This window comes from Dromaius novaehollandiae, chromosome 17 (genome assembly GCF_036370855.1).
Source record: "Dromaius novaehollandiae isolate bDroNov1 chromosome 17, bDroNov1.hap1, whole genome shotgun sequence".
NCBI classification, from domain to species: Eukaryota; Metazoa; Chordata; class Aves; order Casuariiformes; family Dromaiidae; genus Dromaius; species Dromaius novaehollandiae.
The window spans coordinates 2,240,460-2,266,194 of NC_088114.1; the positions used below are offsets into that span (position 1 = coordinate 2,240,460).

The 25,735-nt window shown below is 49.4% G+C and overlaps 2 protein-coding genes across 2 annotated transcripts in view; one reads left to right on the plus strand and one right to left on the minus strand.

The window, feature by feature from the left end:
• The first annotated feature begins 2,118 nt into the window (after positions 1-2,118).
• FOXN4 (forkhead box N4) lies at positions 2,119-19,598 on the plus strand. Its single transcript, XM_064521887.1, has 9 exons — positions 2,119-2,461; positions 13,394-13,557; positions 14,417-14,532; positions 14,629-14,742; positions 14,884-15,011; positions 15,441-15,537; positions 15,631-15,838; positions 16,637-17,023; positions 17,642-19,598. The coding sequence occupies exons 1-9, from the start codon at positions 2,376-2,378 to the stop codon at positions 17,890-17,892; spliced, it is 1,551 nt and encodes a 516-aa protein (XP_064377957.1). The 5' UTR covers positions 2,119-2,375; the 3' UTR covers positions 17,893-19,598.
• Positions 19,599-20,477: 879 nt separating this feature from the next.
• ACACB (acetyl-CoA carboxylase beta) overlaps positions 20,478-25,735 on the minus strand; it is a 32,751-nt gene continuing 27,493 nt past the window's right edge. The window contains exons 47-52 of the mRNA XM_026114660.2: positions 25,468-25,645; positions 24,756-24,868; positions 23,750-23,904; positions 23,258-23,428; positions 22,214-22,350; positions 20,478-22,001 (exon numbers count right to left, since the gene is read on the minus strand). Coding sequence (XP_025970445.2) covers positions 21,875-22,001; positions 22,214-22,350; positions 23,258-23,428; positions 23,750-23,904; positions 24,756-24,868; positions 25,468-25,645 — 881 coding nt within the window. The 3' untranslated portion in view covers positions 20,478-21,874. The remainder of the gene's footprint in view (positions 22,002-22,213; positions 22,351-23,257; positions 23,429-23,749; positions 23,905-24,755; positions 24,869-25,467; positions 25,646-25,735) is intronic.

Below are 25,735 nucleotides of genomic sequence, written 5' to 3' on the forward strand. Positions count from 1 at the left end.
TGTTATATGCAAACTGAAAAGCATGTGGTTTCTCACTGATCTACCACTGCTTTTACATACAGGCACTTTCTATGACAAGTAAGATATGTACCTGACTTGAGGATGGGCTTGTACGAGGAAAAAATCCAGGTTCCTGTGGTAAACTATCTCAGGAAAAGATCTGACAAGTCCAGGCCAGTGGTTTCTGGGGCTGTTGCTCTGCTGTTGCGGGGTTTGACTTTGGTTCAGCCATTTCACTTCCATCTTTCTGCTGTTTGGCAGTAACACTGTCCTCACCTTACCTGACTGCTAGGCTTCGTTATTTGATCTGTGCACCACGCTTGGAAAGTCTCTGATGAAAGAGGAAGCAGAGGTACGGTTGGCAGAACGAACAACTTTTCTTGTATTTCCTATTTTTCTTTACATATTAATATATTGAAATAAGTGTGCCTGCACGCACCTGGCACCCTGCGGCCTGCTCCCCCCCGGAGGCCCTGGCCTCCATCTTGCCCCGGCCTCCCTGCGTCGCTGCCTCCGGGCCCTCAGGGAAGGCCGCCGGCTCTCGCCCGGCGGTGCCGGCCCAGTCGGACCGACCCGGGGAAGGAGCGTGGCCCCGGAGCGGAGCAGGGCAGCGACACGCTGCCGCCCCGGCGAGCTTCCCCGCTCCGCCGCCGCCCCAGGAGGAAGCGGCGCCCCCTCTCCTCGCCCCCCATTTTGGGTGGCCCTGCGGAGACCCGCGTCTCCCAGACCCGCACTGGGGGCAGGGGGCCCCGGGGAGCCTCTGCTCCCCCCGGCCGGCGGCTCTAGCGAGCCCTGAGGAAGGGGGCGGCTCGCCCCGCCGCCGGCCCTGGGGTTGCCCCGGCTCCGGGCCCGCCTGAGGGCCAGCGGCCTGGCGGCTGGGGGGGGGGGCGGCCCTCCCGGCCCGCCGCTCCCGGGCACCTTCCCGCGGCGGGGCAGGGCGGGGAGGCCGGGCCGAGGCGCGGGCCCGGCGGCGGGGAAGCGGCGAGAGGCGGGTCCCGGCCCTCCTTCCCACCCCCTCCCGCCGCCGCGGCCGGCGGAGGCGCGGGGGGAGCCGCGCCGCCACCTCAGCGAGCCCCCCGCGGCGGGACCCGCCGGCTCCGGCCGCAGCGACCCGCGAGCGGCGGCGACAACGAGCCGGGCCCGGCCCCGGGCAGTTTGAAGCCGGGGTCCCCCGGGGCGGCCCCCCCCCCCCCCCCCGCTCCGGCCGCCCCTCGTGCTTTTATCCGCCCCCCTCGTTCAAACTGCCGCAGCGCGTTTGAAAGCCCGGGAGCGGTTTGGGCAGCCCCCCCCCTCCTCCCCCCCCCGCCCTCGCCGCACACCGCGCGGGTGCCAACGACTCCGCAAAGTTGCACCAAGTGCCGTTTTTTTCCCCCTTTTTTAATACGTTTGCTTTAATCATGCCCAAGTCCCCCCGGGCGTGGGGCGGGGGGGGGGGGGGGGAAGCGGGGGGCGGCGGCTGCCGGGAAGCGCCGCGCTCCCCTCGCCCTGCCCCGGCCCTGACCCTGCGGGCGGCCCCGCGCCGCGCCGCGCCCGCGCATGCTCCAGGCTGGACAGCTCCTGCGAGGGAAATTTAAAACCGGGCTGGAGCCGCGGCGCGCAGCCGAGTCACGGCGGGCCGGGGCCCCGCGGAGCCGCCGCCGCCGCCGCCTCCCTCCTTCCCTCCCTCCCTCCCTCCTTCCCCGCCGCCGCGCCGCCACCGCACGGAGCGCCGCGAGCCGCCGCGCCCGCTCCCCTCAGGGCCGTCGTCGCATCGGCCCCGCTCCGCCGAGGGAGCCGCCCGCGCCGGGCCGCAGCCGCGGAGCTCGCGCCGGGCCCGCCAGGTTTGTGGAAGCGGCGCGGCCGCCCTCCGCCGCGGGGGGCCGGGGAGGAGGAGGAGGAGGAGGAGGAGGAGGAGGAAGGCGGCGGCTCGCCCCGTCCCGTCCCGTCCCGTCCCGTCCCGGCAGCTGCCCCCGGGGCCGCTCGGCCCGTGCCGGTTCCCCAGGCGCTGCCTCGAGGCGCCTCAGGTGCTTTCGGCGGCGTTGAAGAAACCGCCCCGGCGGGCGAGCGCCGCCCGCGCCGGCTCCAGCCCCGCGGCTGCCGGGCCCCGGCGTTTGAGCGGCGCCGGGAAGCGCTGCGGGCGCCACCGCGGGGAGCGGGTCCGTCCGGGGGGGCTCCCGCCCCGGCGAAACCTCTGCGGTCGCCCCGTGGCCTGAATAAAAACGCTGACCGGGAGGGGGGAAAAAACAAAGTACATTCGGTCCTATCCTCCTCCCGTCCGGGCATTTCACATTTAGCATTTTTCTCCCTTCGCCCTGCTGAAATGCTGGATAGCTACTGCATCCCTGCATGAACGTTTCCCTGTTTTTGTGTGTGTCTGTGCGTCTTTTGCAAAGGACATGATAGAAAGTGAAATCACGTCCATGATGTCAGGACTCCTCAGAAGCGCAGGGCAAAACCACCACCCTTCGCCGCAGGAGTACAGGTGAGGCGTCCGTCGGGCCCGAAACGAGCGCCGCGCTGTCGCAGCCCGCCGACCGATGTCGTCTTAACGGTTCTCACGATTTCCTGAAAAAGTCAAGCACATAGAAATTCTCCTTAAGAAAAAGTTAACTGCATTTTTTCTCCACTCTAGTTTAGATGTCTAAGCTGGCGATTGGTTACAATGCATTGCTCATTTACAAATATCCCTCTTTAAAGTATTTTGTTACTAAATTATGTTTGATAAATATTCCTTCAAAGCCTCAGGCTGACCTAGTGCTCTCTCTGCTCTACGAGTGTTGACAGAGAAGGCTATTCTTGTTAAATAGTAATTACTTCAAAGTTCACTTTCAGATCACATTTTGCATCGATACGAAGCAGTCAGGAAAAGCCTAAATCATGCTCAATAGATAGTAGAAGAGATTTCCATTAAAACAAGTGATTACTTAGCACTCCAAAGCACTGGCTTGTGTAAAAGTCCTAACATCAGTGGGAACAAATCTAGATTTGTCAACAGCCTCTGCTGATTTTCCTATAGCAATATATATCCATTTATCATTTAAAAGTATTGCTGGAAGTCACGAGCTAGCTGTGCACGAATTGCAGTGCACTGGGTTAAGTTAGGTTACGTCTTGTCACATGATGCAAAGTTCCACGAAATACATAAGAGCAGAACACGACCCGGCTCTCGCAGTACAAGAGGTTTTTTGTATGTTTGTTTTAAAATGAGGAGTGGAAGGCTATCACCTCCTTCCCAGCCTGAGGGTATTTTCCCATATTTCTATGGGTAAAAGTGGTCGGCTGCAGGTATTCTTCTATCAGCCTCTCTCTGTTCAAAATGCAAACGCTGCCCTGCAGCCTCTTACAGCTCAACAAGTGATTTGTTATACTCCCTGAAGGCACTGTGGAGAAAGGTTTGTGGAACTCTGTTTTGCTGTTTACTAAAGCACTGTTTGCTCTAGACACTTTGTTGGCAATGTAAATATTTGTAAAGAAATTATTCAGTATTTAATAAAGGGTGTGTATGAGAGAGACTTCTGGGTACTTAAATATAAGTCGGTATTAGTGCCCTGAAGAACATACAACCTTAACAAAGACCCTTATTATGGAGAGAACTATTCTTAACTCATAGCTGCAGAAAAAAACCACTCTTTTTGAGAAAGATAGGATTTATCTTACTGTGAGTAAGAGTTTCTTCTTTTATTTGGATGTCAGCTGCTTTTTAAAACTACTTTTAATTCTCTGCTAAACATTCTTAATGTAGAGAGCCCAGTTCTCTAAAGCTTTTATCCCAGTTGTGATTTTTTTTTAATGTAGCTTTAAAGTTAATTATTTGACCTCATTTAATAGTGGCAAATTCTGATAAAAATGCATAAAATCTGAATTGCACCATAAATGCAGAGCCGTATTTGTCCTACTTCATGAGAAAACACTTTGGATTATGTAAAAGAAAATCTTTTAGACTGAATGATTTTAAGAAAAGAATAGACCTGTCAAATTCTATCAGCTCTGTTTACTCTCCTGCTGTCACCACAGTCCAAGACGGGAACCCACAGTCCCGAGTTCTCCATGGGGGAGCATCAAGGCTCCACAAAATGGGGAATGGCCTCCAATTAGTGAGTGGGAGGCTGGGACTGTGCTGAGAATACTCTTCTGTCTCACTCAGTCTTTCAGTTGGACAGTTGGACTTAGAGGGGACCGGACTTACCAGTAAGTGTACAGAAAGAAACATTCAAAAGAGACCGCGTGTGTGCATGTAAGCAGAGGATAAAATCAATAAATACCATAAATTTGTCATGAAGTTTAAGCATAACATTTCAAATTTTATGGGATTTTCTGTTTAAAAAAAATGAGGGGAAAAAAAGTTCCCTGATTTTAGCACATCTTTAAGCTCTCTTGTTCCAAAGTATCTATAGTAAATTTGACATAGCAGATAGAGTAGTGATAAGAATTAGACTGCTATGCAAAGTCCAGGGTAGGACAGAATAATAAAATGTTTATAGACTAGTATCTTTTCCATGGATTCAGCTGTGGGATATAAAACATTATACTGTCTAGGAATGATTAAGGGCCGTTCTATATTCCCCGACGCCTACCTTCTTATGGAGCTGTCACTGTCTAGCTATCAATGCAAAGTAATGTTTCATACTAGCAGATGCTTTTCTCACTATTCCAAAGAAAATACTGTATGCCTTTGGTATTTTCATAGCTGCAGTAGTGACAAATATTTCTAAAGGTTTTGTTCTACATTTCAGGGAATAAAGGCAAAGTATCTTAACAGTCTGGTATTTGTAAACCCTTAACACTTTACTCTTGTTAATTATAAATAATAACAATATAACATTTTAGTGCAAATATTTTGATATTAAATCAAAACAATAGGCAAAGTACAAGTTTACTATGCAATGGTGCACTTGTGGTTATTTCAGCAAAAAGCTATGTAAGTTACAGGAGCCAACTCAGACTACTGAATCAGCACAGAGCTCCCATGGTCTTCAGTAGCTTTGGAGCTTGTCTTTGAGAAATAAAGTTTTTCAGCTGAGGAATGCTGTAGTCTTCAAACAATATTCTCTGCTGAACTTGGCAATGTATCATCTGGCCGTCCAGTTTAATTCAACAGTCATAACTGATGAAAGAGAAGTAAAAGATCTACTGTGATGTACACAAGTACAGAATCAGATTTAATATGCACGTCTTTAGCAAGACAGATGAGAGGATGAGGCGGATGAGAAGTAAATAAGAAATACTAGTTTACCTTTGGCCTGGCCAAGGACAATAACATCGATGGATATTTGGGACATACCTGTAAATTCTCTCCCAAAGAAGATTTAATATTGTTGTCTCCTAATGCTGTCTCCAGCATCCTTGGTTTTAAAATACAACAGCATGCTTTTCTCCTCAGTCACTATGCCATTTTCAAACTATGTACAGTCATGTGCGATTTATTATATGTTATATCATAAATCATGGCATGGAAAACAGGCCATTAGAGAGGGAATAAAGAGTAACTTGCTATCGATTATTTGGCATATATGAAAATACAAATTTAAAGAATCAAATCAGTACCCTATCTATTGATATGACATCTATATTTTTAAAGACATAACTAACTAAAATGAATAATTCTATTTGAAGAAATAACTCCTTTTTATTACGATGCAAAGTTAATGCATAGATCAGCTAGATAAATTAATTGTATGTTCTGCAGTTTGGCATTTTGTGTAAAGACTCTTTTCTTTATTGTATTGTAACTTTCTACTATTATATATTTACAGTTGATAGGAGCCTTATGTAGTATTTTGAAGGCCTTGCACTGCATTTTCTATTCATGTTAGACTGGAAATAAGTTTTAAATAGACATCATTCTAGTCAAGAGTTGTTACTCAACCATAAATCATTCAACATATTAGTAGGTTATGTTTGCCTTTCATCTCGTTTTAAGTGTCCCTGTAGTTCTTAAATAAATAGCTCTATATTTATTAGCTCATTAGATATTCTGATTAAATTTCTGCCATGATAATTGCTTTATGCAAGATGTTCTTCACTTCCTGTCCTAAGCAGTCATGATTTTACTTTCTTTGATAAGCACTGATTCAGCAATTACCCTAGGTTTGGCAGTAAATACCTGAAAACCTGTGAACATTAGTCATGTATATAGTTTAGTCATGTATATAAATCCCTTAAAACACACAGCCACTGTATTCCATATGTTCTAGACATGGCTGCATTACAGGGGTGAAAAAGGTGGAAAGTCTTTGTCTTTTACAACTTACATATAGTATGTTTTAGCTCTCCTAAGTGGTAGTCTCGCATCCGGTTTTGAACTTTGGTTCCCGAAGAGCAAGCCGCAGCTCAGGGTTTCTGGCAGTCGGTGCTGGGACACATGGAGTCCCGGAGTTTGCATGGAGTAAACGTCTGCAGACAAAAGGGTACAAATGCATAACTAACAAAACCGTAATTGTTCCTGAAGAAAATGTCAGTGTCCATTCCCTTGACACCATGTGTGTCTGACAGGGAGTGAGATAATGACTCGATGTGTCGGAGGAATTTCATCGCAGTAGTTGCTTCATTCTTTCAAAAAAATGTGAGAAACCTCCTAGGAATCAGTCAAACTCAGGCCACTATGGATTGATTTAAGTGGATTAGCTCAACTGTTTCCTATGCGGCTCCTGAAATGTGCTAATCGGTATTAATAAAATATTGTGGTCCTTGCTCCTCAACTTGTCCTGCAGTTACTGGCGGAGCTAGAAATGGCTGTTTTGTATCTAGACGCTCTCTTGTGAGCTTCTGAGACCATTTTGTTTCTAGGGAAGTCAGAACTGAGTTTGTAGATTACCTCCTAAAAAGAGCTTGACCTCCAGTTCAAAACAAGAAAGCAGAAAAGGGATTTGGATTTCTTCAGCATTCCTGAGAAAACGCAGGTGTTCACGGCACCACATTCTCGTTTTGCCATGAGCAAAGTCTCGTGTGTGTGAAGAGCAGGACTGCTGCATGACTGCAGCAGCAGCTAATGCAAGCGCGAGAGGCGCTCGCCACAGTGCAAGGCAAAGGGCAGTAGATCTTATATTGCTTTAATGCTGGTGTAAATAACCACATAAGATCCTAGGCTAGTAAATCAGTTCCGTGCAAGCAGCAATTGAGACAATATTGAAGGAAAAAACATTTCCCAGGTAGACAACATTAATGTCTCTTACAGAAAACACTCATATAGCACCAGCTACTTCAGCACATTTTTGCATCAAGAAGTTTATTTTGACATAAGTCAGAGGGGTTTTTGTTTGTTTGTTTGTTTTTGTTTTTTAACAAGACATTGTAGAGTAAGGTACTGGCTGCTTACGGCAAAGCTTACGCCGCGGGAGGAAGGGATGGCTGCGGGGTGACGCGCAGCAGCGAGCGGGTGCCTGGGAGCTCGGGGCTGGCATGGCTGCTCGCTTCCTGTTAGGCTTAAGCAAATCGCGTAGGTCACTTGTAATGCAGTTTCCCCTCATCCCATACCAAAATGATGTAACGAAGTGTTGTGAAACTCGTAGCTGAAATGTATAAAAGTCTCCAGGAGCACATCTACAGCCAATTCTGTTAGAGCATAAGTATCTTTGCAGGAGGTTTTTGGAGAATCATCTTCTCAGCTGAACCCTGGCATAAGGAAAGGAGAACAGCAACACCTGACAGGGTAATCATGTTATTTCCTTTTTCCTTACTAGCTTTAGTTCATCTAACCCAAAGTTTTGTAAGCTGTAGTTGATGAGAGATGTTGATGTTTGTCCCTGGAAAGCTGCCTGATTTCTGCTCTTATATCCAGTGACCCCAGATATTACTAGAAGAGCTTGAAGACAGGGAGGAAGGAGAAAGGCAGGCTACTAGCCTGGGACTGGAAAGGCAGTGTGACTTTAAAGAGAAAAATGGAGTCAGAGACTGAAACCTGCAGAGCAGGAGAGCTGCTGGCTAGTACGCAGGAGAGGAACCGCCATAGGAACGGGGAGGAAGGAGGCAGATGGTTGTACAGTGTGGAAAACAGAGCCTAGTGCAGGGAAGCACCTGCAAGGGAGGAAAGGGGGACCAGAAGTGTGTACAGGGAAAGCGCAGAACAGATGGAACGAGGAGCAAAAGGAGACAGCAGAGTTAGCTCCTTTAGCAAGACGGAGAGCACTTCTCACCATGGAGACAGCTGAAGAATTGCAAAACAAATATTTGCCATGTGTTGTGTTACGTGTAAGAAATCACTGTGCTTGTTTTAAGGATGTTATGTAATCGCAAACAAAAGAAAACAGTTTCTCATAATCACTTCAAGAAGAGGTTTTCATAGGGCTCTTCCCATTTGTCACTCACACTGGATAAGCCATTGCAAACAGCTAATTAAGAATCTATTGTCCCTGATTACTCCTAGCTATTGAACAGCTGTATTACTTAAGCATAGGCAAAAAGCTCAGATGTCAGCACTGGCAACAGTAATAAAAATTGTCCATTAAGTGAGGGACAACTTAACAGTACGGTTGAAGTTGACTACGCCAAATGTGACCATAATGTTTCGGCCTGACTCTGTTTAGAACAAACTTAATCGCAAGCTGCCATCGCGCAGCAATCCCTTTGGGAGACCCTGTAGCGTTAGAGTCACCCTACAACATCAGCCAGCTTGAGTGCTTTACGTCTTCTAGAGACAGACTCCAGCACAAACAAGCAGACAGTGTCCTCTGAAGTGTGAATGGTGCCATATACACACGAATATGTAACTCTAGATACCATGTTAGAAACTGGAACCCCCAGTTAGTGTCTAAACTATCTGGAGATAAAATATCTTAGGGCATGCTTGTCATTACCAAGCTTTCCTCTAGTCTCACCACACTTGTTTGGCAGCCTCTTCTACAATAGCATTGAAGAGATGGTTCCTAAACTCTCTAGTGATGAGTTTGTCCTACAGCTTCTGTATGTTCGTCTTGGAGTTTGCAGATGTGGAAGTAGATGGTTCAGTGTGATGGTGTTTGCTGCAGTAATGTTAGAACCCGAACAGCTCAGCGTCAGAAAGGATGGTAAAGTCAGAGCTATGGATATAGATCCAAATTCAATTCTGATGCTAGCTGCATACTTCTGCAAGACTATGCCAGAAATGAATTTCATTCCATACAGCTAGCTTTACTGTTAGTGTCCCCTTACAATCCTCAGTTAACTGTTCCTACATAGCAAATGTGCCACCAGTATGTACTTGAAAGGAAACAGAGCTAGCCTTAGATGGGTTTAACAAATGTTTTTGCGCTGTTGACAAGTTCTAGTGGGTTTGGTTAGAGGTGCAACTAATGCAGAAGTCCAATTTCTCAGTGACTGCAGGGCAGGAGAGTCTGTAGCACAGCAGGAGGAGGTCTGGAAAGGGAATTCCTTTCGATGGATACTTCTCCTGGTTCTGGAAGTGTAAACTTTGGTTGTGCGGGCTGGCTGGTGGCCAAGATCTATTTCCCTGATTAAATATTTTGGGCAGTGTGTGATAGAGCAGATAGCAATGACTAATGCTACCATTCAGCATTTCTGTATCACTTATCGTTAGATCTCAAAGCGCTTTTCAGAGGAGGCCAGCAGCCTCTGATACGTAGATGAGAACTGAGACGTAAATCCTTGATGTCATTTGGATTCTTACTAGTGCATTTGCCTTTCTAGCAAACAGATTTTTTTTTTCTCTCTCTCTCTCTGTAGTGATTTGAAAAGAGAGGGGTAAAAATGGGATTGCAAAATTTCACCACATCTTTAAAAAAAAACATATTTACTACACATATGGTAACCTTTTATGCCTAGGTGCTTAGTAGTTCAGCATAGACACCAGACAGCCCTGGGGAATGTGCAGCTGGGGACATTTTCAGTGGTGTGCATTAATTATAGCGTATCACTATTTATCTCATTTACATGCATTGAAAGGAAATGGCTGCTTTTACCACAGTGCCCCATTGTGCCGGGGCTGCGCACACCCCTCCGAGGCCAGCAGCCCTGACTCCGCGTGGCCACCCTCAAGTGTGGGACGGACAGGACGGGGCAGGGGACTAGAGGCGAAGTATGCGATATTACAGTACGTACTGATATATTTGTAGTTGGCCTTGGCACAGGCAGTTTTTCAGGTCAGAAAGATTGAACCTGTGAGATTAAAACGCTAGGTATTACTGTGCACAGCGCTCTCTCCAGAGACGGTTAGATTAGTGTTTTTCAGTAAAAGCGGGATGCGCACTCAGCCTGTGTGCTGTGAGATAAGCTGGTTTTACACTACATAACGTACCTGGGCATTTAAAACACCACAGTCAGGCAGCTATGTGCATACTTTAAGCACCGTCTCTTTCTTTAAGCCTGTTGAAATTAAAGTGTTGGTTTGGAGGGCAACCTGAAGAGTAATCGTTTAACGTGAAATATTCATTTTATTCTGATTAAATAAACTTTTTCCCCCAATTATCAATGGGGAGCTAATGAGACCATTAAAAAAAAAACAGAACAGAGTAAATGGCCGGTCAGAGGTGATTTAAGAAGAGCTGTGAGCTCATACTCCAACCACGCTGGGCTAGGATGGAGAAGGGAAGAAAACACGTTTGTCTTAGAAAAGGAGCTGGCTTGTGCACCCTCTCTAGTTATTATTTTTTACTGCCTCTTCATATCTGTTTAACCTGGAGCTTAATGACCACTGTATGAAGTTAGAAATGCAGTCGCCTCCTCATTGCGGTTGGCTCCACGCGGTCGGTGCAGAGGGAGTCGCGCGGTTGCGGTTGTGCGTGACAAGGATGCCGAACGGGCTGCGCTGCTGGATGCTGACGCTACCTGGGAAGCAGGAGGGCGGCGGGTGGTTTCTGGTGGCATCCGGCCGTCCCGAGCCCGTCGCCAGCCCTCGGGGTCCCTCCAAAGAGCGCGCCGGGGGTGCGCCTAGGGTAACGCGGAGCGGAGGCCCGTAGCTGCCCCCGGCAAGCTGAACGTGGGAAGGTCCCGCCGGGACGGTGGGTCCCCGAGGGGAGCGGGCGGCGGGGCGAGGGCGGGGGCTGGCAGTGACAGGCGGCGTGCGCGGGGGGTGCCGACCCTCGCCGCCCCCTGACCCCGCCGCTTGTTGGCGAGGCCGGCGGGCCCGGAGGGGCTGCCAGGGCCCGGGGTGCCAGATGGCATGGGTGTGCGTGTTGTGTGTCGGCTGTCGCTCACCCAGATTAATGTGAAGTTTGTAAAAAGGAGGAGGGGGGGAAACAATTAAGCGAGAATCCCCGAAACAATGGGGGCCACGTGCCGCCGGGCAGCCGGCGTTCGCACCACAATGGGGTCTCGGCTCCCGGAGAATGGGGCCAACTGTTGCAAGCGACATGAGCCGCCCCGTTTTCAAACCATTTAATGCTCTTGTTTACTTCCAATCCAGCCAATCTCCGGGCCGGGAGCGCGGTCACCTGATGGGCTTTTTATGTATTTAAGTCCCGAGCCTCACAAAATAACTGAACAGTGGTAACCATGGCAATGCTAATTATTGCACTATAACTACAGTAGGAGAAAGAAAACAGGGTAGGCTGGGGGAGAGCCTTGAAGATGTTTTTGGCCAGGATTTGAGTTTTTGGCTCCTGCTCGTGGGTTTTTTTTCCCCTCCTTTTTAAAATCTTTTTTACAAACAAATAAATTACATTCTGCTTTAAAGATCTCCCAGATAATAGTTTGGGGAACTTTGATATGTGCTTTGGAAGTCATGAATAGAGGAGCTGAAAGCTCCTGGTCAGCCAGGCACTAGAGTTTTGGCTTGTTCTTTTAAGCTGGTTTAGACTCATGTAAGGCATAAAAGATGCTTCAGCAAGAGACCAGATTTATTTAATGCTTCTACACCGTCATTTGGCAATGAACGCATATTAGCACCACACAGCTGTCTTTAACGCATGTGTGAGAGCGCTCTTTAAAGCCTTTGCTTTAAAAGCAGAATCAACAACATCCGCCTGAACTATGTTCTTCTGAAAGAGAAACATGTTTTTCTGGACCTGAATCCCTTTGGGCTTACCCTGGGCTATCTAGTGATAACTTCCAAATAGTGCTTTCCTCCTCAAGACACGATGACTTTCATAATACTGTTTAACGTATGTAAAAATAGTTTAGCCCTTCATTTGCGATAATTCTTTCTTTGACTTTAATTGGAGTTTTGAATACACAGGACCTTATGAGTAATGCAAATATATTTCAATATTTCAGTTTTGTATCACACACTCTAGCGGAAGCAAAACAAGGACAGATGGGCTGGAGCATGCAGAACGTGTCGAGGTAGAGCTTTAAACCCAACAAAGTCTGTCGTAATTCTGCCTTGGCTCTGCCAGCTCGAGACAGGCTGGGTGGTGGTGTGTATTCAGTCACTAGCTCCTCATTCTAATTATTTAGTACCTAAAGACTGACTAAAAAAATTACTTTCATATGCGCCATGGATCCTTGTTATATATCAATAACTTCATGTGTTGGAATGGGAGAGACCAAGAGTTCATTCTGCAAAGTTTTGATTATGCAGCAAATCTCCACTTCTGTCTCCACCAAAGGGATACAGTTGCTGGGAAAATTTCTCCCTGGGTGTCAAAGACAGCAGTAGATACAGGTTCTTGAGGATCCAGGCACAGAAACTTCTTCCAAGGCTAGCTGGTTGCTGGATTTCAAAGTTAGCGCAAAACGGTAATGTTAAAAATCCTGATAGTCTGCTTCCACATTGAGGCCAAACAAGTGGAAATTCGTGATAAATGTGAAAATGATGAATCAGCTGGATTTGTTTCGAGGCAGTTTCTCTTCCAGGTTCTCATGCCTTCTTCCCCTACAAATACTGCATGACAAGTTTTCTTTAGTTTTTTTTTTTTTTTAAGGTTGTGGAACTGGTTGCACTAGTCTTAAGTTTCATGTGCAGTGTGTTGCTACGTCATCTGAACAACTTGGTCAAACTGGGCCTTGCGGTATCCATTTGCTAACAGACAAAGAACCTTTTTAGATTCTTCTACTTGTTTTTCCATTAGGTTTCAAGTTTCTCAGATGAATTTAACTTCAATGGAACTACTGCCTTAATTCTTCTCCTCCCTGTTTTAAACAATGAAAAAGTTGCATGTAAAACACTCAGATTCAGTCTCTAAAGCTCAGTCCTGAAAAGACATAGGTCTCTTTCCGGAGGAGAAATAGGCATCGCATAACATTCAGCTCACAGCTGTATTAGTTACTGGCAGACCTGTGTAGAACAGACTCCTAAACTGGTCCTGGTTCAAAAGAGAAACACTTCAATAAGTCTTAAGTAAAGTGTTTCAAATCATACAAAGGAATTCATGATCAAAAAGTAAACATCAGCTGTGAAACAAAAGGTCACATCTGAATTCCCAAGCCTGATGCAATTTTCCTGCTGCCTGTGGGAGCTGAGGCATCCCAGTCATCTTGCTTCCTACCAGGGACAGTCCAGCAGCATCTCTGCTCCTTGCTAACCTTTCCTGCTGTTTTCCAGACTCCTAGCTTCTGACCCCTCGCAGCTGAGTGAAGATGACCTCCCCAGTGACTTACAGTCGCTGTCGTGGCTGACATCTGTTGATGTTCCTCGGTTACAACCCATGGCCAGTGGAAGAATGGATTTTAGCCTTGGCGCCCAGAATGCCATGCTACAGCAGACAGGTAAACTGTGAGATGTTAAATGGCTGCTATTTAAATGACACAGCCTGCTGCCGCCTTTCTTTTCCTCCTCATGTATTAGCTTCCCTATTTGTAGATTCATTTTAAGTACATTATATTTCGCTTCCTGCCAGAAGATCTGGAGCCTCTTGTCTTCCGATGAGGACATCATTGGTGTATTTCTTTTATTTCAAGAGGCAGAGAGCCCTAGCAGTCACAACACAGATCTTAGGATCTGATTGACTTTTCTCCTCAGCATAGTTGCTGCTGTCTTGTATGAGCTTGGGCCAAGGTATTTAAGACTTGCATTTCAGAGGTTTTCAACAGCTTTGGAATTACGTAATTAATCTTTCCTGTTTGTTTCAACATTGATAAAATTAAGAGCAGCTCATTTACCCCATACTTGTTTGCTTCATAGAGCCTTACAGCATATGTTCATTGAACACCTTTCTTTTGTTCACGAACATCCTTTAGGTAAACACACTTGGTCTCTAAGGCATTCTGCTGAGCGCACACAGTATATCGTCTTGCTTGCTTTAGAGTAGAAATCCTTCTACAGTACAGATCAAGTTGAACAGTTTTTTTTCTTTTGCAAGATGCTACGTCTGTAACACCACTGTGGACTGTTAAACAGCAGTCCTCTCTCTCTCCCTGCATAACAAGTTTTAGAAGCAGCTGATGTCATCTTTGCAATCTGCGAAATACTCTGGGTTCTTTTGGGATGGAAAGCTCTATAGAGGTGTGATTATCCACTCCAGAGCTTAGCTGTCTTCAATTGCATCCATTAAAAATGAACATCAGCCTACTTTTCTGAAGTGTGTTTTCATGTGAACATTCATTACATTTGCCTTTTCCAAAATAGGTCCTGTGGCAAGCAACATGCACTCGACAGGAGCATCTGGAGCAATGATTCATGTCCAGGCCAGCCTGCCACAGGGAATTCTTGGACTGAACTCTATTTCAACACATGGAGCAAATGTAAGAGTTGGCCTTGATGGTTATTATTGTGACACTTATTACGAAAAGATGCTAGTAATTTCAAGCCTGACACATCTCTTGTCTTTATCTCAACAGATGAGTCAGTACGCTGTAGGTGGGCAGCCATCTCCTAGTTTACAAACGCAGCAACAGCTCTTCCCTCCTCCTCATTCACAGCAAGTGTTTGCCATAGCACAGAGCACACAACAGGTACTGTTACTTGCTTGTGATCTGTCTTAAAGTGCTTGCAAAGATAATGTCTAGAATGCTATTAAAAGAAGAAAAACCCAAAACCTGCATGCCCCTGGCCGTTCTGTATCTGACGTTTTCCTTCTTTCCTCCTGCACGCAGTGTAACCCAGCAGCAATCTACAACACGCCCTATGGGGCCCAGCCACACTACTCGCAGCCTCGCCTGGCTCCCCACTCCGCCCAGGAACTGCATCCCAAGCACTACCCCAAGCCCATCTATTCGTACAGGTGAGCAGACAGCAGCACAGTGTGTTGCCCAGGCTGTGCTGGGATGGCTTTAAATGCTGCAGGTGTGGTACTACAAGAGTATTTGGTTCCTTTTGAAGGGAACAAAACCCCATCCTTAACCCAAGAGTTCTGTGGAAGCTGCAGCTGGTGGGGGGCAGAATGAACAAACAAACTGGTCCCTGGACATCAGCATAGAGGTAGAGCAATCACATGAAACAGTAAAATCTGCAGGATCACAGGGTGACTTCCAAACACTTGAAAACTGACTGACTAAGGTTCCCTGGGGAAACAAAGCACTGTGGGAAATGCACAATCAACCAGGTGTCTGTGTCTTAACAGAGATGGGTACAAGGTTGCTGGACCAGAAAAAGGCGTGATGGCTAAGTACATACAACCTGTTGTTATTTCCTGAATTTCTCTGTCTTCTAGTTGTTTGATTGCAATGGCACTGAAGAACAGCAAAACGGGCAGTCTCCCAGTGAGCGAGATCTACAGCTTCATGAAGGAGCACTTTCCCTACTTCAAGGTATGCATAAACCTCAAACGCGAGAGCAGAACATCACAAATACTTTGTTCGTACTTTGTGCCTATTTCACTAACATCCTTCTGTGTCCTTTAGACAGCACCTGATGGCTGGAAGAACTCTGTGCGCCACAACCTGTCCCTGAATAAGTGTTTTGAGAAGGTGGAGAACAAGATGAGTGGCACCTCCCGCAAAGGATGCCTGTGGGCTCTCAACCCTGCCAAGATCGACAAGATGGAAGAGGAGATGCAGAAGTGGAAGCGGAAGGACTTAGCTGCTATTCACAGGAGCATGGCTAACCCAGGTAGGGCTCGGTTTATGCTTTAGCTACTTGTATGAGAGGCAAGGAGGGAAAAAAAAAAAAGCTGACAGTTATTTTTGGAGGTTCTCAGTATAAATCCATCCCCAACTTCAGAATGGATTGTCTTTTTCCCCCTATACTAACATAACTAGCACATCCAGGGCCTTCTAAGGAGTTGTGCTACCTCCAATGTTAGTTTTAACAGCTTCACATTTTAACACTTTTTTTTTGCTTGTTATTCTGTAAAATTCTTATTTATAAAGATACATATTTTTGAAGCTTTCAAGAACTCAATATTGACAAAATCGATGAGAGTTTTTGCTGAGAAATCTGCAATACACAGTCAAAGCTAAATAATGTTCTGCTTTGCTTAAAAACTAGTCTCAGTGAAGCTGTCAGGAAGTTCTTGTACAAGTCTTATGTAAGACACAACAGAGTTCAGAGCATCCCGTCCTGCAGGATACCTAACGAGGATGCGTTAGTTCAGCTATTGCTGGTCAGCTATCGTTGGTAGTGGCTTGGTTGCTCATGCAATCATTTCTTTGGCTCAGTTGGGCTAACCACAGAAGTTGATTAAGGCTAAGGACAAGGAAATAGATGGCATTTCTTTGCTCTCTGAGCATTCAAAGCCTTCCTTCGGTGCTGCTTCTCAGGCAGTGAAAGACACTGTCTGCTTTTCCAGTGTTACAGTGTAGTGATGCGGCTGTGCTCACTGGTGAAATGCTTTGATGGGGCCCTGCTTGAACAAACGGGTTAAACTTTTTCTCTTTTCTCCCTCGGGAATGGGTATTGCTCACGCAGAGGAGCTAGACAAGCTCATCACTGACAGACCTGAGAGCTGCAGGCGGGCCGATAAACAGGCCGAGTCTGAGGTCCCTACCCTGAACCACATGGCAGCAGCCCAAGGCCGAATCTCCGTCTCCCAGCTGCAGCCCCAGCCGATCATGACGCTCTCGCTGCAGTCCATCCCCCTGCATCACCAGATCCAGACCCAGGCTCGCATCGCCCCAGACTCACCCGCGCCTGCCCAAACGCCGCCTCTCCATACTCTGCCTGACATAAGCCACAGCCCTCTTCCCCACCACCCTCTGGGCCGCGCACCTCCAGACTTCCTGAACGTGACGACAGCAGACATGAGCACAGAGGTGGACGCGCTTGACCCAAGCATCATGGATTTTGCGTTGCAAGGTAGGGGAGGAGGAAGCTGGGGTGGGAGAGGACACAGTTTATGCACTTATGGCGTTGCATATGCACACAGCGGAGCACAGTATGCAACTGAACATGCAACCAGGGGCCTCAGCAGGATGTGCTGGGGCGGGATGTAACCGAGCCAAAACCTCACGCTGGGCACTGGCTGGCGCAGTCTGGCCTTCCTCAGTGTAATCCTGTCCTGTGTGAGGAGGGAAAGCCTTCTTGGTTCAAGTGCAGGCACTGCAGTAGACACAAGCAAGAACACCCAGCTAACTGCATTTAGGACACCACATCCCCCTCTGCCCCTGGGAACCACAGCTCCACTTGTGCCTTAGTTTTTCCCCATTTGTAAAAGCAGAATTTGGGTCTTACGGAGATGCCCAGCCTGGGGAGAGGGGTCTGGCTAGCACAGTCTAGGTAGGGGAATGCTGTCAGGAAAGGTCCTGGCTCCTGCTGGAAGCCCTTAGGGGCCAGAGCCTCTTGCTGCTTTTGTACGACAAGAGGTGCCACCCCCAAGCAGCAGGTAAAGCCCTCCAGGTATGGGCTGAGCCCCTGCGCAGACAGAGCTAGGGTAGGCCAGGTGTGCTGTTGTGACTGGAATTTCATCTTTTAAAGGTAACATATGGGAGGAAATGAAAGACGACAGCTTCAGCCTCGATGCCCTGGGTGCCTTCAGCAACTCCCCGCTCCACTTCTCAGACTGTGACTTGGGCACTCCTGGCCTCACCCCCGTCTCCAGTGGCAGCGATCGCTCCTTCTCAGACTTGCAGGTCACAGGCCTTTACACGACTTACACGACGCTGGACAACGTAGCGTCAGCTCAGTACATGAACACCCAAGGCAACAAACCCATTGCTCTGCTCTAAGCTTTGCACCGTTCCATGAACCTCTAACTCAGGGCCAGTTTCTTCTGACCCTTGAAATCTGAACATGAAAGCAATAAAACAGCTCCTCCTGCAGACACTTGCAGAGTGTTGGCTATTTACTGGGACACTGCACGTGATGCCAAAATAAAAATCAGACCAGTAGAATCCCTTCCACCCATGCCAAGACTGAGGAAGGGACGTGAACAGTTGTGACACAGGACTGGTGAGCTTGTAAGAAGGACCTGGAAGGCATCAGTCAGTAGGAACCTTTACTAGAATGTAACGGAGCTAGAAACTAGTCCAGTTAAGGCAAATACAGTTAATGACACTGATCTGGACTGACTGATCACTGCACACACAGAGGTGAACACAAGACAGTGCTCTGGTCAGCACCAAGTTAGAGTCTAAAACGGGGTATCACACACTATGCATCTTTTTCTTAAATTGTCAAATAACTCTTGCCCTCGAACAAAGATCACATGCAGTTTCTGGAGATACTTGCAACACTAACACTTTTCTGACATAACTGGCTTTTAATTTATTTTCATGAGGTAGGAAAAAAGGAGGGAAAAGAAGAAAATGAAAAGTCAAATCTATAGCAGACAGCTGTCATCAAGGTTTAAAAACAAAGTCCTTGCCCCATGAAGGAAGTGGTACTACTGAATTATTAAACTGATCACTGGCTAGAAGTTGTAGGAGTTATGCCTTTTTTAGGATTAAAAAAATAGAATTGTTTATAGTCCTGTAGATTGTGCTTCTGTCTATTCTTGTGCTAGGCAGTATTACTGTTTGTAAATTTATTTATATTTATTGTAATGAAGAGAAATTATGTAAACTGAGCACTGTTCAATTTTTTTAAATGCTGCAGTAACCTGGTTTACATCAACTAAATTATTCATAACCAATAATGCAACAATTTTAATCACTTTTGTTACACTACATTTCTTTTAAATGAGCACTTTTGATACTGTGAAACTCATGTTTTTTAAAAAATTCAGAGACCAAATATTGTAACTGTACCATACCAATTCAGAAGTCCTTCTTTCCTAATTAATCCAAGTAAAATTAATTCTACTGTAGGTTTTTAAACTTTCAAAACCTGCTTTATATTTGATAATATAAGTTGCAAAAAATTTGAAGAAATATCGCAAGATATGAAGAACAAACTGTAAGAGAGTACTTTGAAATTTAGCATTTAGTCTACTTATACCTCTGTGACCATGAAGTAATATTTATATTGTTTTGCCTGTTCCTGTGCATGAACAGCATTTCTCGGTCTGTCATTTCCCAACAGAGGATCCGCAGCCCCCAGGAATGCTGCTCTCACACTAAGTATGGCCAGGGATGGTTTGGGGCAGGCAGCCTCACTGGGGTAAGTCCATCTACTAAAAACCAACCATGAAACAAAACCGCATGGGCCTTCGCAGGTCTCCGCTGCGAGCCGGGAAGGGGCAGGATGCCGGAGCTGCCCCGTGGGGACACCGTCTTGCTGAAGACCACGGTTGGGAAGATGGGGGGTTAGGACTGCACCTGCCTGTGTCTTCCCAGGCACACGAACATGGCAAGCTCTTGCAAAAAGGCGTGATGCTCCACGTCATAATTTATTGTTCAAAAACAAATATGGTTAATGGTCATTCGCTGGCGTCATCTAAGATGTCTTCATTTTTTTTAAATAAATAATATTTCTTAGCACTAAACCTGGGTCATTCTGGACGTGCTGCATTACGATCACTTTGGTATCAAGCAAGCCCACTCCAAAAGGTGCGCTGCAGCTCAGCATTAAACAGTACTTCCTAGGCAACCGCTACCCAAAAACTAACCCAGCAAGAAATAGTTTCATACAATTTACTAATGTTGACAAAGCTCAAATACATTTGATCCAGCTGTACTGTCCAAGGGTGCTGAGAAGGAGCAGACCCTTCTCTTTAACACAAGAGCATCTCATCCATTCATTTGTGGCATCCCGCTGCAAATGGAAGTAAAAGTTTCCCTCTAAAAGATCACCTTTCCTCTGGCTTCCTTGTATTCACACACATACTACTATGCCCAAGCTAAGGGTTAGGGTGGGCATTACCCTCCTGTTACAGGTGGAAAAGAAAGTCATAAAAAGCTGAGCTACCTGTTTCATTTCACTCAGCAAGCAAGAAATTAAACTGCACAGGTCCCAGGCCCCAGAGCCTTGCTCCTTCCCACTGACAATTCAGGAAGCAGCAAAATGGCACCGCACTGTGTTCCCTGTGGGATGCTCCACGTGATGCCGTGAAGTGCTGCTAAGTTTCTGCCTTTTTCCCTGGCTCAAATCTACTAGAAGAATATCATTTTACAGGTATTTAATGCATGAACTCTTTTCCGCTTATCAACGCACTGCTGAAAAAAATCTCTGTACCCCAATTCACGGAAGGACTCCGGTTTTGGGGGTTCAAAGCAAGGGTGTTATGCTCTGCACAGAAATAGTTTCTGCGCTCCAGGGAAGAGCGCTACAGCAGCACAGGTCTCTGCTCTGGATAACTTACACACTTCAGCATCCACTTCTCAAATCCTCCATGTTTTATACCACGACAAAAGAAACAGAAGTCAGGAAAACCTCCTTGACAACTGTAGTCATTTACTGTCAGTAGCTTGGCTGGATGTTTCCAGCCTACAGTGAGGTTCTGCACCCTTCCTCCCACGACAAAGTGCAGTGACACCTTTCAAACCAGAAAGCGTTCAAACAGCTCCCTTTGCACCTCCGCAGCGGAGAAACCTCCCCGGGGCACCGGCAGGAGCCCCCGGCGGTGGACAGCACTGCCACATCACGGAAATACCGGCACTACACGGGAAACGGGCAATGAAAGGCACAGATGCCCTAACGCTTCCATCTCCCTCCGAGAGGGAAAGCTCAGCCTACCCTGGTGCACCCACAACGCGAGGTTACACAGCTAAGGACACGGGGAAGCACGGATTCAACCTGCTCTTCCACTACATGAGCCAAACTGACCCAGGCCACCTGGGAACGAGGCATGGTTGCAAGCAGACCAAGAGCTCACCGCTGCTTTGTGGTTCAACGGAGGAGGTGGGTCGCTCCGACGTGCTGGGGCGGGTGGACCCGGAGCAGTGTCCTCCCTCCTCTCCTGCGCCCGCAGCAGACTGAGAGCGTCCAAAGGAGCTGTGGCACGAGACAGAAAAGGACACGAAACTGGAGAGGAACAGACAGCTCGGCTGCCCTGCTGGTTCCTGGTCCAACCGTGGTGGCTCTGATACTTCCACTGCAACAGCTACAAACGTGGCTCACCAGCGACAGCTAAAAGAGGCTGCAAACACGGCTCTGATGAAGTCTTTTCCTGGCCGTCAGCTAGTCATGATCGCATCTACCGACTGCTCCCAGCAAGGGAAAGAATGAGACAAACTGCTCCTCAGTTACTTAGTTTATTTTTAAAACATCAGTTTGAGACTGTGTCTTAAACAAGATTTCCTCGTGCCGGTACCTGGTCAGCCACGACACCCAGCAGTGCAGAGGCCTCCTTGGTGCAGTCCCCCGGTGATGCCCGTGCCAGTCCGTTTGTACCTCCAGCTCCATTCACTTGTGAAACGCGTGACCGATGTTTGTTTTAAAGATTAATGCCAGTACTTGCAATTAAAACACAGTAAAAGGTTCTAAATTCTTTCTAAAACCAACTTCTGGGGTGTCCCCAGCTGCACCAGGTACAAGGCTCCAGGGACCAGCTTAGGCCAACCTTAACTTCTGCAGAACTGCCGCTGCGATGAACTTGTATCAGCTCCACCCCCGGTGCCGGAGGGACTGCCACGAGGATGGAGCCAGCATCTCCACAGTTCAATGCACAAACACCGGCACCCTTTAGTTAGGCACACAACACGAGTCTAAGGCTTCAAGGCGAGGGTCGAGCAATGGGGTGGGGAGCGGTGTCTGGTCTCCGAGCGGCAGCTTATCCGTGCGCCCCTCCTGCCCCGCGGCGATCGCCCTGCGCGGCGGCGGCCTCCCGGGTCAGGACGGGCTGGAATTCTCCACCGTCGAGAGGAGGCGGGCGATCTGGGCCCTCTGCGCGCGGCTGATGTGCTGGGCCAGCTGGATGACGCAGTCCACGGCGACCTCGGGGTTCGCTTGGACCAGGCTGCAAGGCAGACAGCAGAGCACGGTCAGCGCGCCGGTCGCTGAACACGGCTCGGGGAAGCGACGCGCTCCGGTGGGACGGTTTCGCAGCCCGAGCGAGAACCGCCTCGTCGCGGCCCCGCGCCGTCCCCGGCCCAGGAGGTGCCGACGTTGCCTCGGCGCAGGCAGCAGCCCCCAGGGCGTCGCGGGGCCCGAGCGCCCTCCGCCACCCACCCGCGGATCTGCTTGAGCGCGTAGTCCCGCTTCAGGTACTTGATGTTCTCCTGAATGGCCGACTGGGTGCCGTCGTCCTCCCGCAGGTGCCTCTCCAGCCACTGCACCACCACCTGGTTGTTGTCCCACAGGTAGCCCTGGGGGAGCAGCACCGTGGGGAGGCGGCTCGGGTCCCCCCCAGCCTGCCTCCCCCTCCTCCTCCTCCTCCTCCCCGCCACGTCCCGCGGCTTCTTCCTCTCTTTACGCAGCCAGACATTTGGGCTACCCTTCCCCGTTCTGCACCTATGTCCTTACAGGTTTGCAAGCCGTTTCTTGAGTTCCAGTTCCTTAATTCCCTCCCTTAAAGTCCTCTCCCAGGGTCACCATCATCTCGTCTTCCTCCCAGGCACCGAGCTCCTGATGAGCCCGGCTAAGGAAAGCAGAGCCGACGGCCCCGCGCCGCTCCCCCCTCCGCTCTTTGCTCTCCCCTAGTCCAACGTAACACTCAGCAGGGAAAAGGTTCAGTATGGAAATCAAAACTCAGGAAAGCTTTGTGGGCTGTTTAAAAAGGAAAATGTTAAGATAAAACATGTTTACTTGTGCCTGCCCTTCGGCCACTCGTTTTCCAGCTCACGAAGCACACACGGTACCTGCGGAGCCCTGGAAGTCACCGTACGAACACGAGGGCAGACGGCACCGCTCGAACGCGGATGCCGGAAAGTCTCTCATTCCCGCACTGGGAAGTTCCATCTGATGGTACAGATTAAGATGCTGGTATCTATTTTGGGGCCATCTTGCTACAGTTGAACACCCGCATCCAACTGACATCACCTGATTTGAAGGGACAGCCCCAAGTTCAGGGCTGCTCGCACGCTTGCCCTGACGCAAGCTGCAGAACAGCAGCTCCTGTCGCGTGTTTAAACCCAGCGGGAAGCACGGGAGCAAGACCGGGGCGAACGCAGAGCGAGGCAGCCGCCCTCGGCGGGACCGGGACCGGGACCAGGACCGGGACCGCCGCCCAGGAGCAGGGACACGGGCATCTGGGGAAGCCGAGGCTCGCGGTACCTTCGCGGCTCCTTCCGTCTCCATGAACCAGCGCCGCAGCATCGACTGGATGTGGATGTGGCTCAGCTCGCTGTTTGCGGTCAGGATTTCCGCCTTCACCACCTCCTCCAGGAGCAGCCGGCGCAGCCGCCAGTAGAGGAACGAGCGAGCGTTCTTCCACTCCAGGATGTCCTGCAGAAAGCAGGGGACAGGGCCTGGGGTCACGCTTGGTAGAAAACGCCCCGGGGAGGGGGGAAGGACGGCTGACGTGCGGCGAGTGCTTGCCCGCGGTGCCAAGGCGGTGCAGGGCAGGTCTGCCAGCCAGCGTGGGCTGGAGCAGAGAGCAGCCCCTGGAGCAGAAACGGCACAGCGAACTGCAGCCCCGGCCCCTGCGGGAGGGCAATTTCCCTTCCGACTTCGTGCTGCAGCTGCAAAAAGTCACCCTGAGCCGAGACCCTCCCCAGGCCTGACGCACCGCCAACGCCGGGGAGCGAGCCGCGCGCCCTCGCTCACCGTGATGACGCCCTTCTCCTGCATGCGGCCCGGGGTGTCGTGCAGGTCAGCGAAGCGCACGGCCACCTGGTAGTACACGGGCAGCAGCAGCTCCTCCCGGGCCTTGAGCTGCTTCTCCAGCTCCTCCCGCTCCGCGTCCGGCAGCTCCGGCGTACCTGCGCCCGGAGACACGCTGCGCTGAGCAGCCCGCCTGCCTCGCCGGCACCGCGGCAGCCGGCCCCACGGCGCGTTCTGCTGCTGTTTCAACAGAAAGCTCATTTAAAGGCACCTTTATCCCACTGCTGACCAACACCCTTAGGGACCTCCGTGGTAGCCGGGATGCCCCACTCTGCTTCTGTCCCTACCACGCTCCCGAGGGAAGGGGACTTCCCAAGCGATGCCCCTCGCGCTGTGGCACATTTACACCCGCACCCGGAGACCAGCCAGAGAAAACTCTGGGCCATTAAGGGGCTGTGCTGTGTCCGGTGCCTGCCACGAGAGAGGAAGGAGATGGCGTTCACTGCCACCTTGCTAAGAGGGCTCTGGACTGAGGCGGGGACCGCTTGTAGCGGAGTGGAAGGGACCACGTGAGGGATGCGGGCAAGGACCTTCCGACTCAGCCGCTCACGCTCCGCCATTCCCTGCAGGCAGAAGCTGATCGCACTGGGCAAAAGGAGACCAGTGCATTGAAGGCAGCCTCTGTCCAGCTCTGAAATGAGTATTTGTTGACCCATTGAGCAGTGATGCAGCCGGGCTGTCAGCTGCTCTTTATCTCAAAGCACGGGAGCAGTCGCTGTGCTGCAGTGTCCAGCACCCGCTGCAGAGTCAGGGTGCTCCAGGGCACGTGGATACAGGTATTGTAAAGCACCGCTATGTCCCCTTATCTGGAAAATTGTAAGAAATTTTCACAAAGAAATGGACACTAAAAGAGGGGTTCCTCAGGGTCTGCAACACCACCGTGGAGTTAGAGCCTCACGTCTGAATGTGCCACTACCTAGCAACTCAAGCTGAAACGCTCTGCCCTTACCCAGCTGCTCAACAAGCCTGGCGTAAACCGCATCGATCCTCCTCATGGTCTTCACCAAATCTTTCTTCCTGAATTTGATCTCTACCGTTCCTCCAGGCTCCAAAATGCCACCCCTGGAAAAAAGTTTGTTAGAGCAGGGACTGGCCTGCATGAGGAAAATAAATCCTGGGACAAGACTTAGCTGTCAGCAATGCAGAACAAGCGAGTGTTACGGTAGACAACTCACTTTTAAGAATTGAGGGCAGAGGAAAACCTAAAGGGGTTTTCTTTCCAGTGTGTGTGACTCTTGTCCACCTTCCCATTCCTTATAACTTGTTCTAGTGTGCATTAGTTCAGTTTAAAGAAAAGGCCTCCAATCACCCCAAAAGAACAATGTATTTACTCCCCCACAGCCTTCACCGGACGCAGGACAACATCCCCAGGGAAATACCCAGGGAGCTGCTCTCTAAGGATCCAAGAACATTTAGTTGATGGCTCTCATTAACTGAAGGGTAAAAACGATACAAATCTCCAGTGATCCAAGGTCTCTGCACGTGAGACCACGCTTTCTGCAGGGACCACGCTTTCTGCAGGGACCACGCTTTCTGCAGGGACCACGCTTTCTGCAGGGACCACGCTTTCTGCAGGGACCAGGCACTGGCTTTCATTTCTCCGCGCGCGGGCTGCGGAGAGCACGCCGGCGTCTCACGCGCAGAGGCACCGGGAGGCCGACCTGCTCTCCTTGTCCGCGTAGAGCTCCATGTACAGCGGGTTAATAGTGGAGTCGATGACCACCCAGGAGCCTCCCCGCAGCTCCGCGTGCGGCGGGATGTAGACCAGGACGGGCTGTTTAAAACCCCGGAGGCTATCGACGATGGACGCGCCGAACTTCAGCATTTGGTCGTACATGTCTGAAAGTCAAGGGGACTCGGTGACCGGGCGCTCCCGCAGCCGCTGGCACCAGGGCAGGCGTGGGCCAGCCCCGCTGTAACGCGTGGGCC

Excerpts from the sequence above, each read along its gene's own strand:
- FOXN4 (XM_064521887.1), top strand. The coding sequence starts at position 2,376 with ATGATAGAAAGTGAAATCACGTCCATGATGTCAGGACTCCTCAGAAGC. Across the intron at positions 14,743-14,883 it reads TAGCACAGAGCACACAACAG|TGTAACCCAGCAGCAATCTA; the intron begins GTACTGTTACTT and ends TCCTGCACGCAG. Across the intron at positions 15,012-15,440 it reads AAGCCCATCTATTCGTACAG|TTGTTTGATTGCAATGGCAC; the intron begins GTGAGCAGACAG and ends TCTGTCTTCTAG.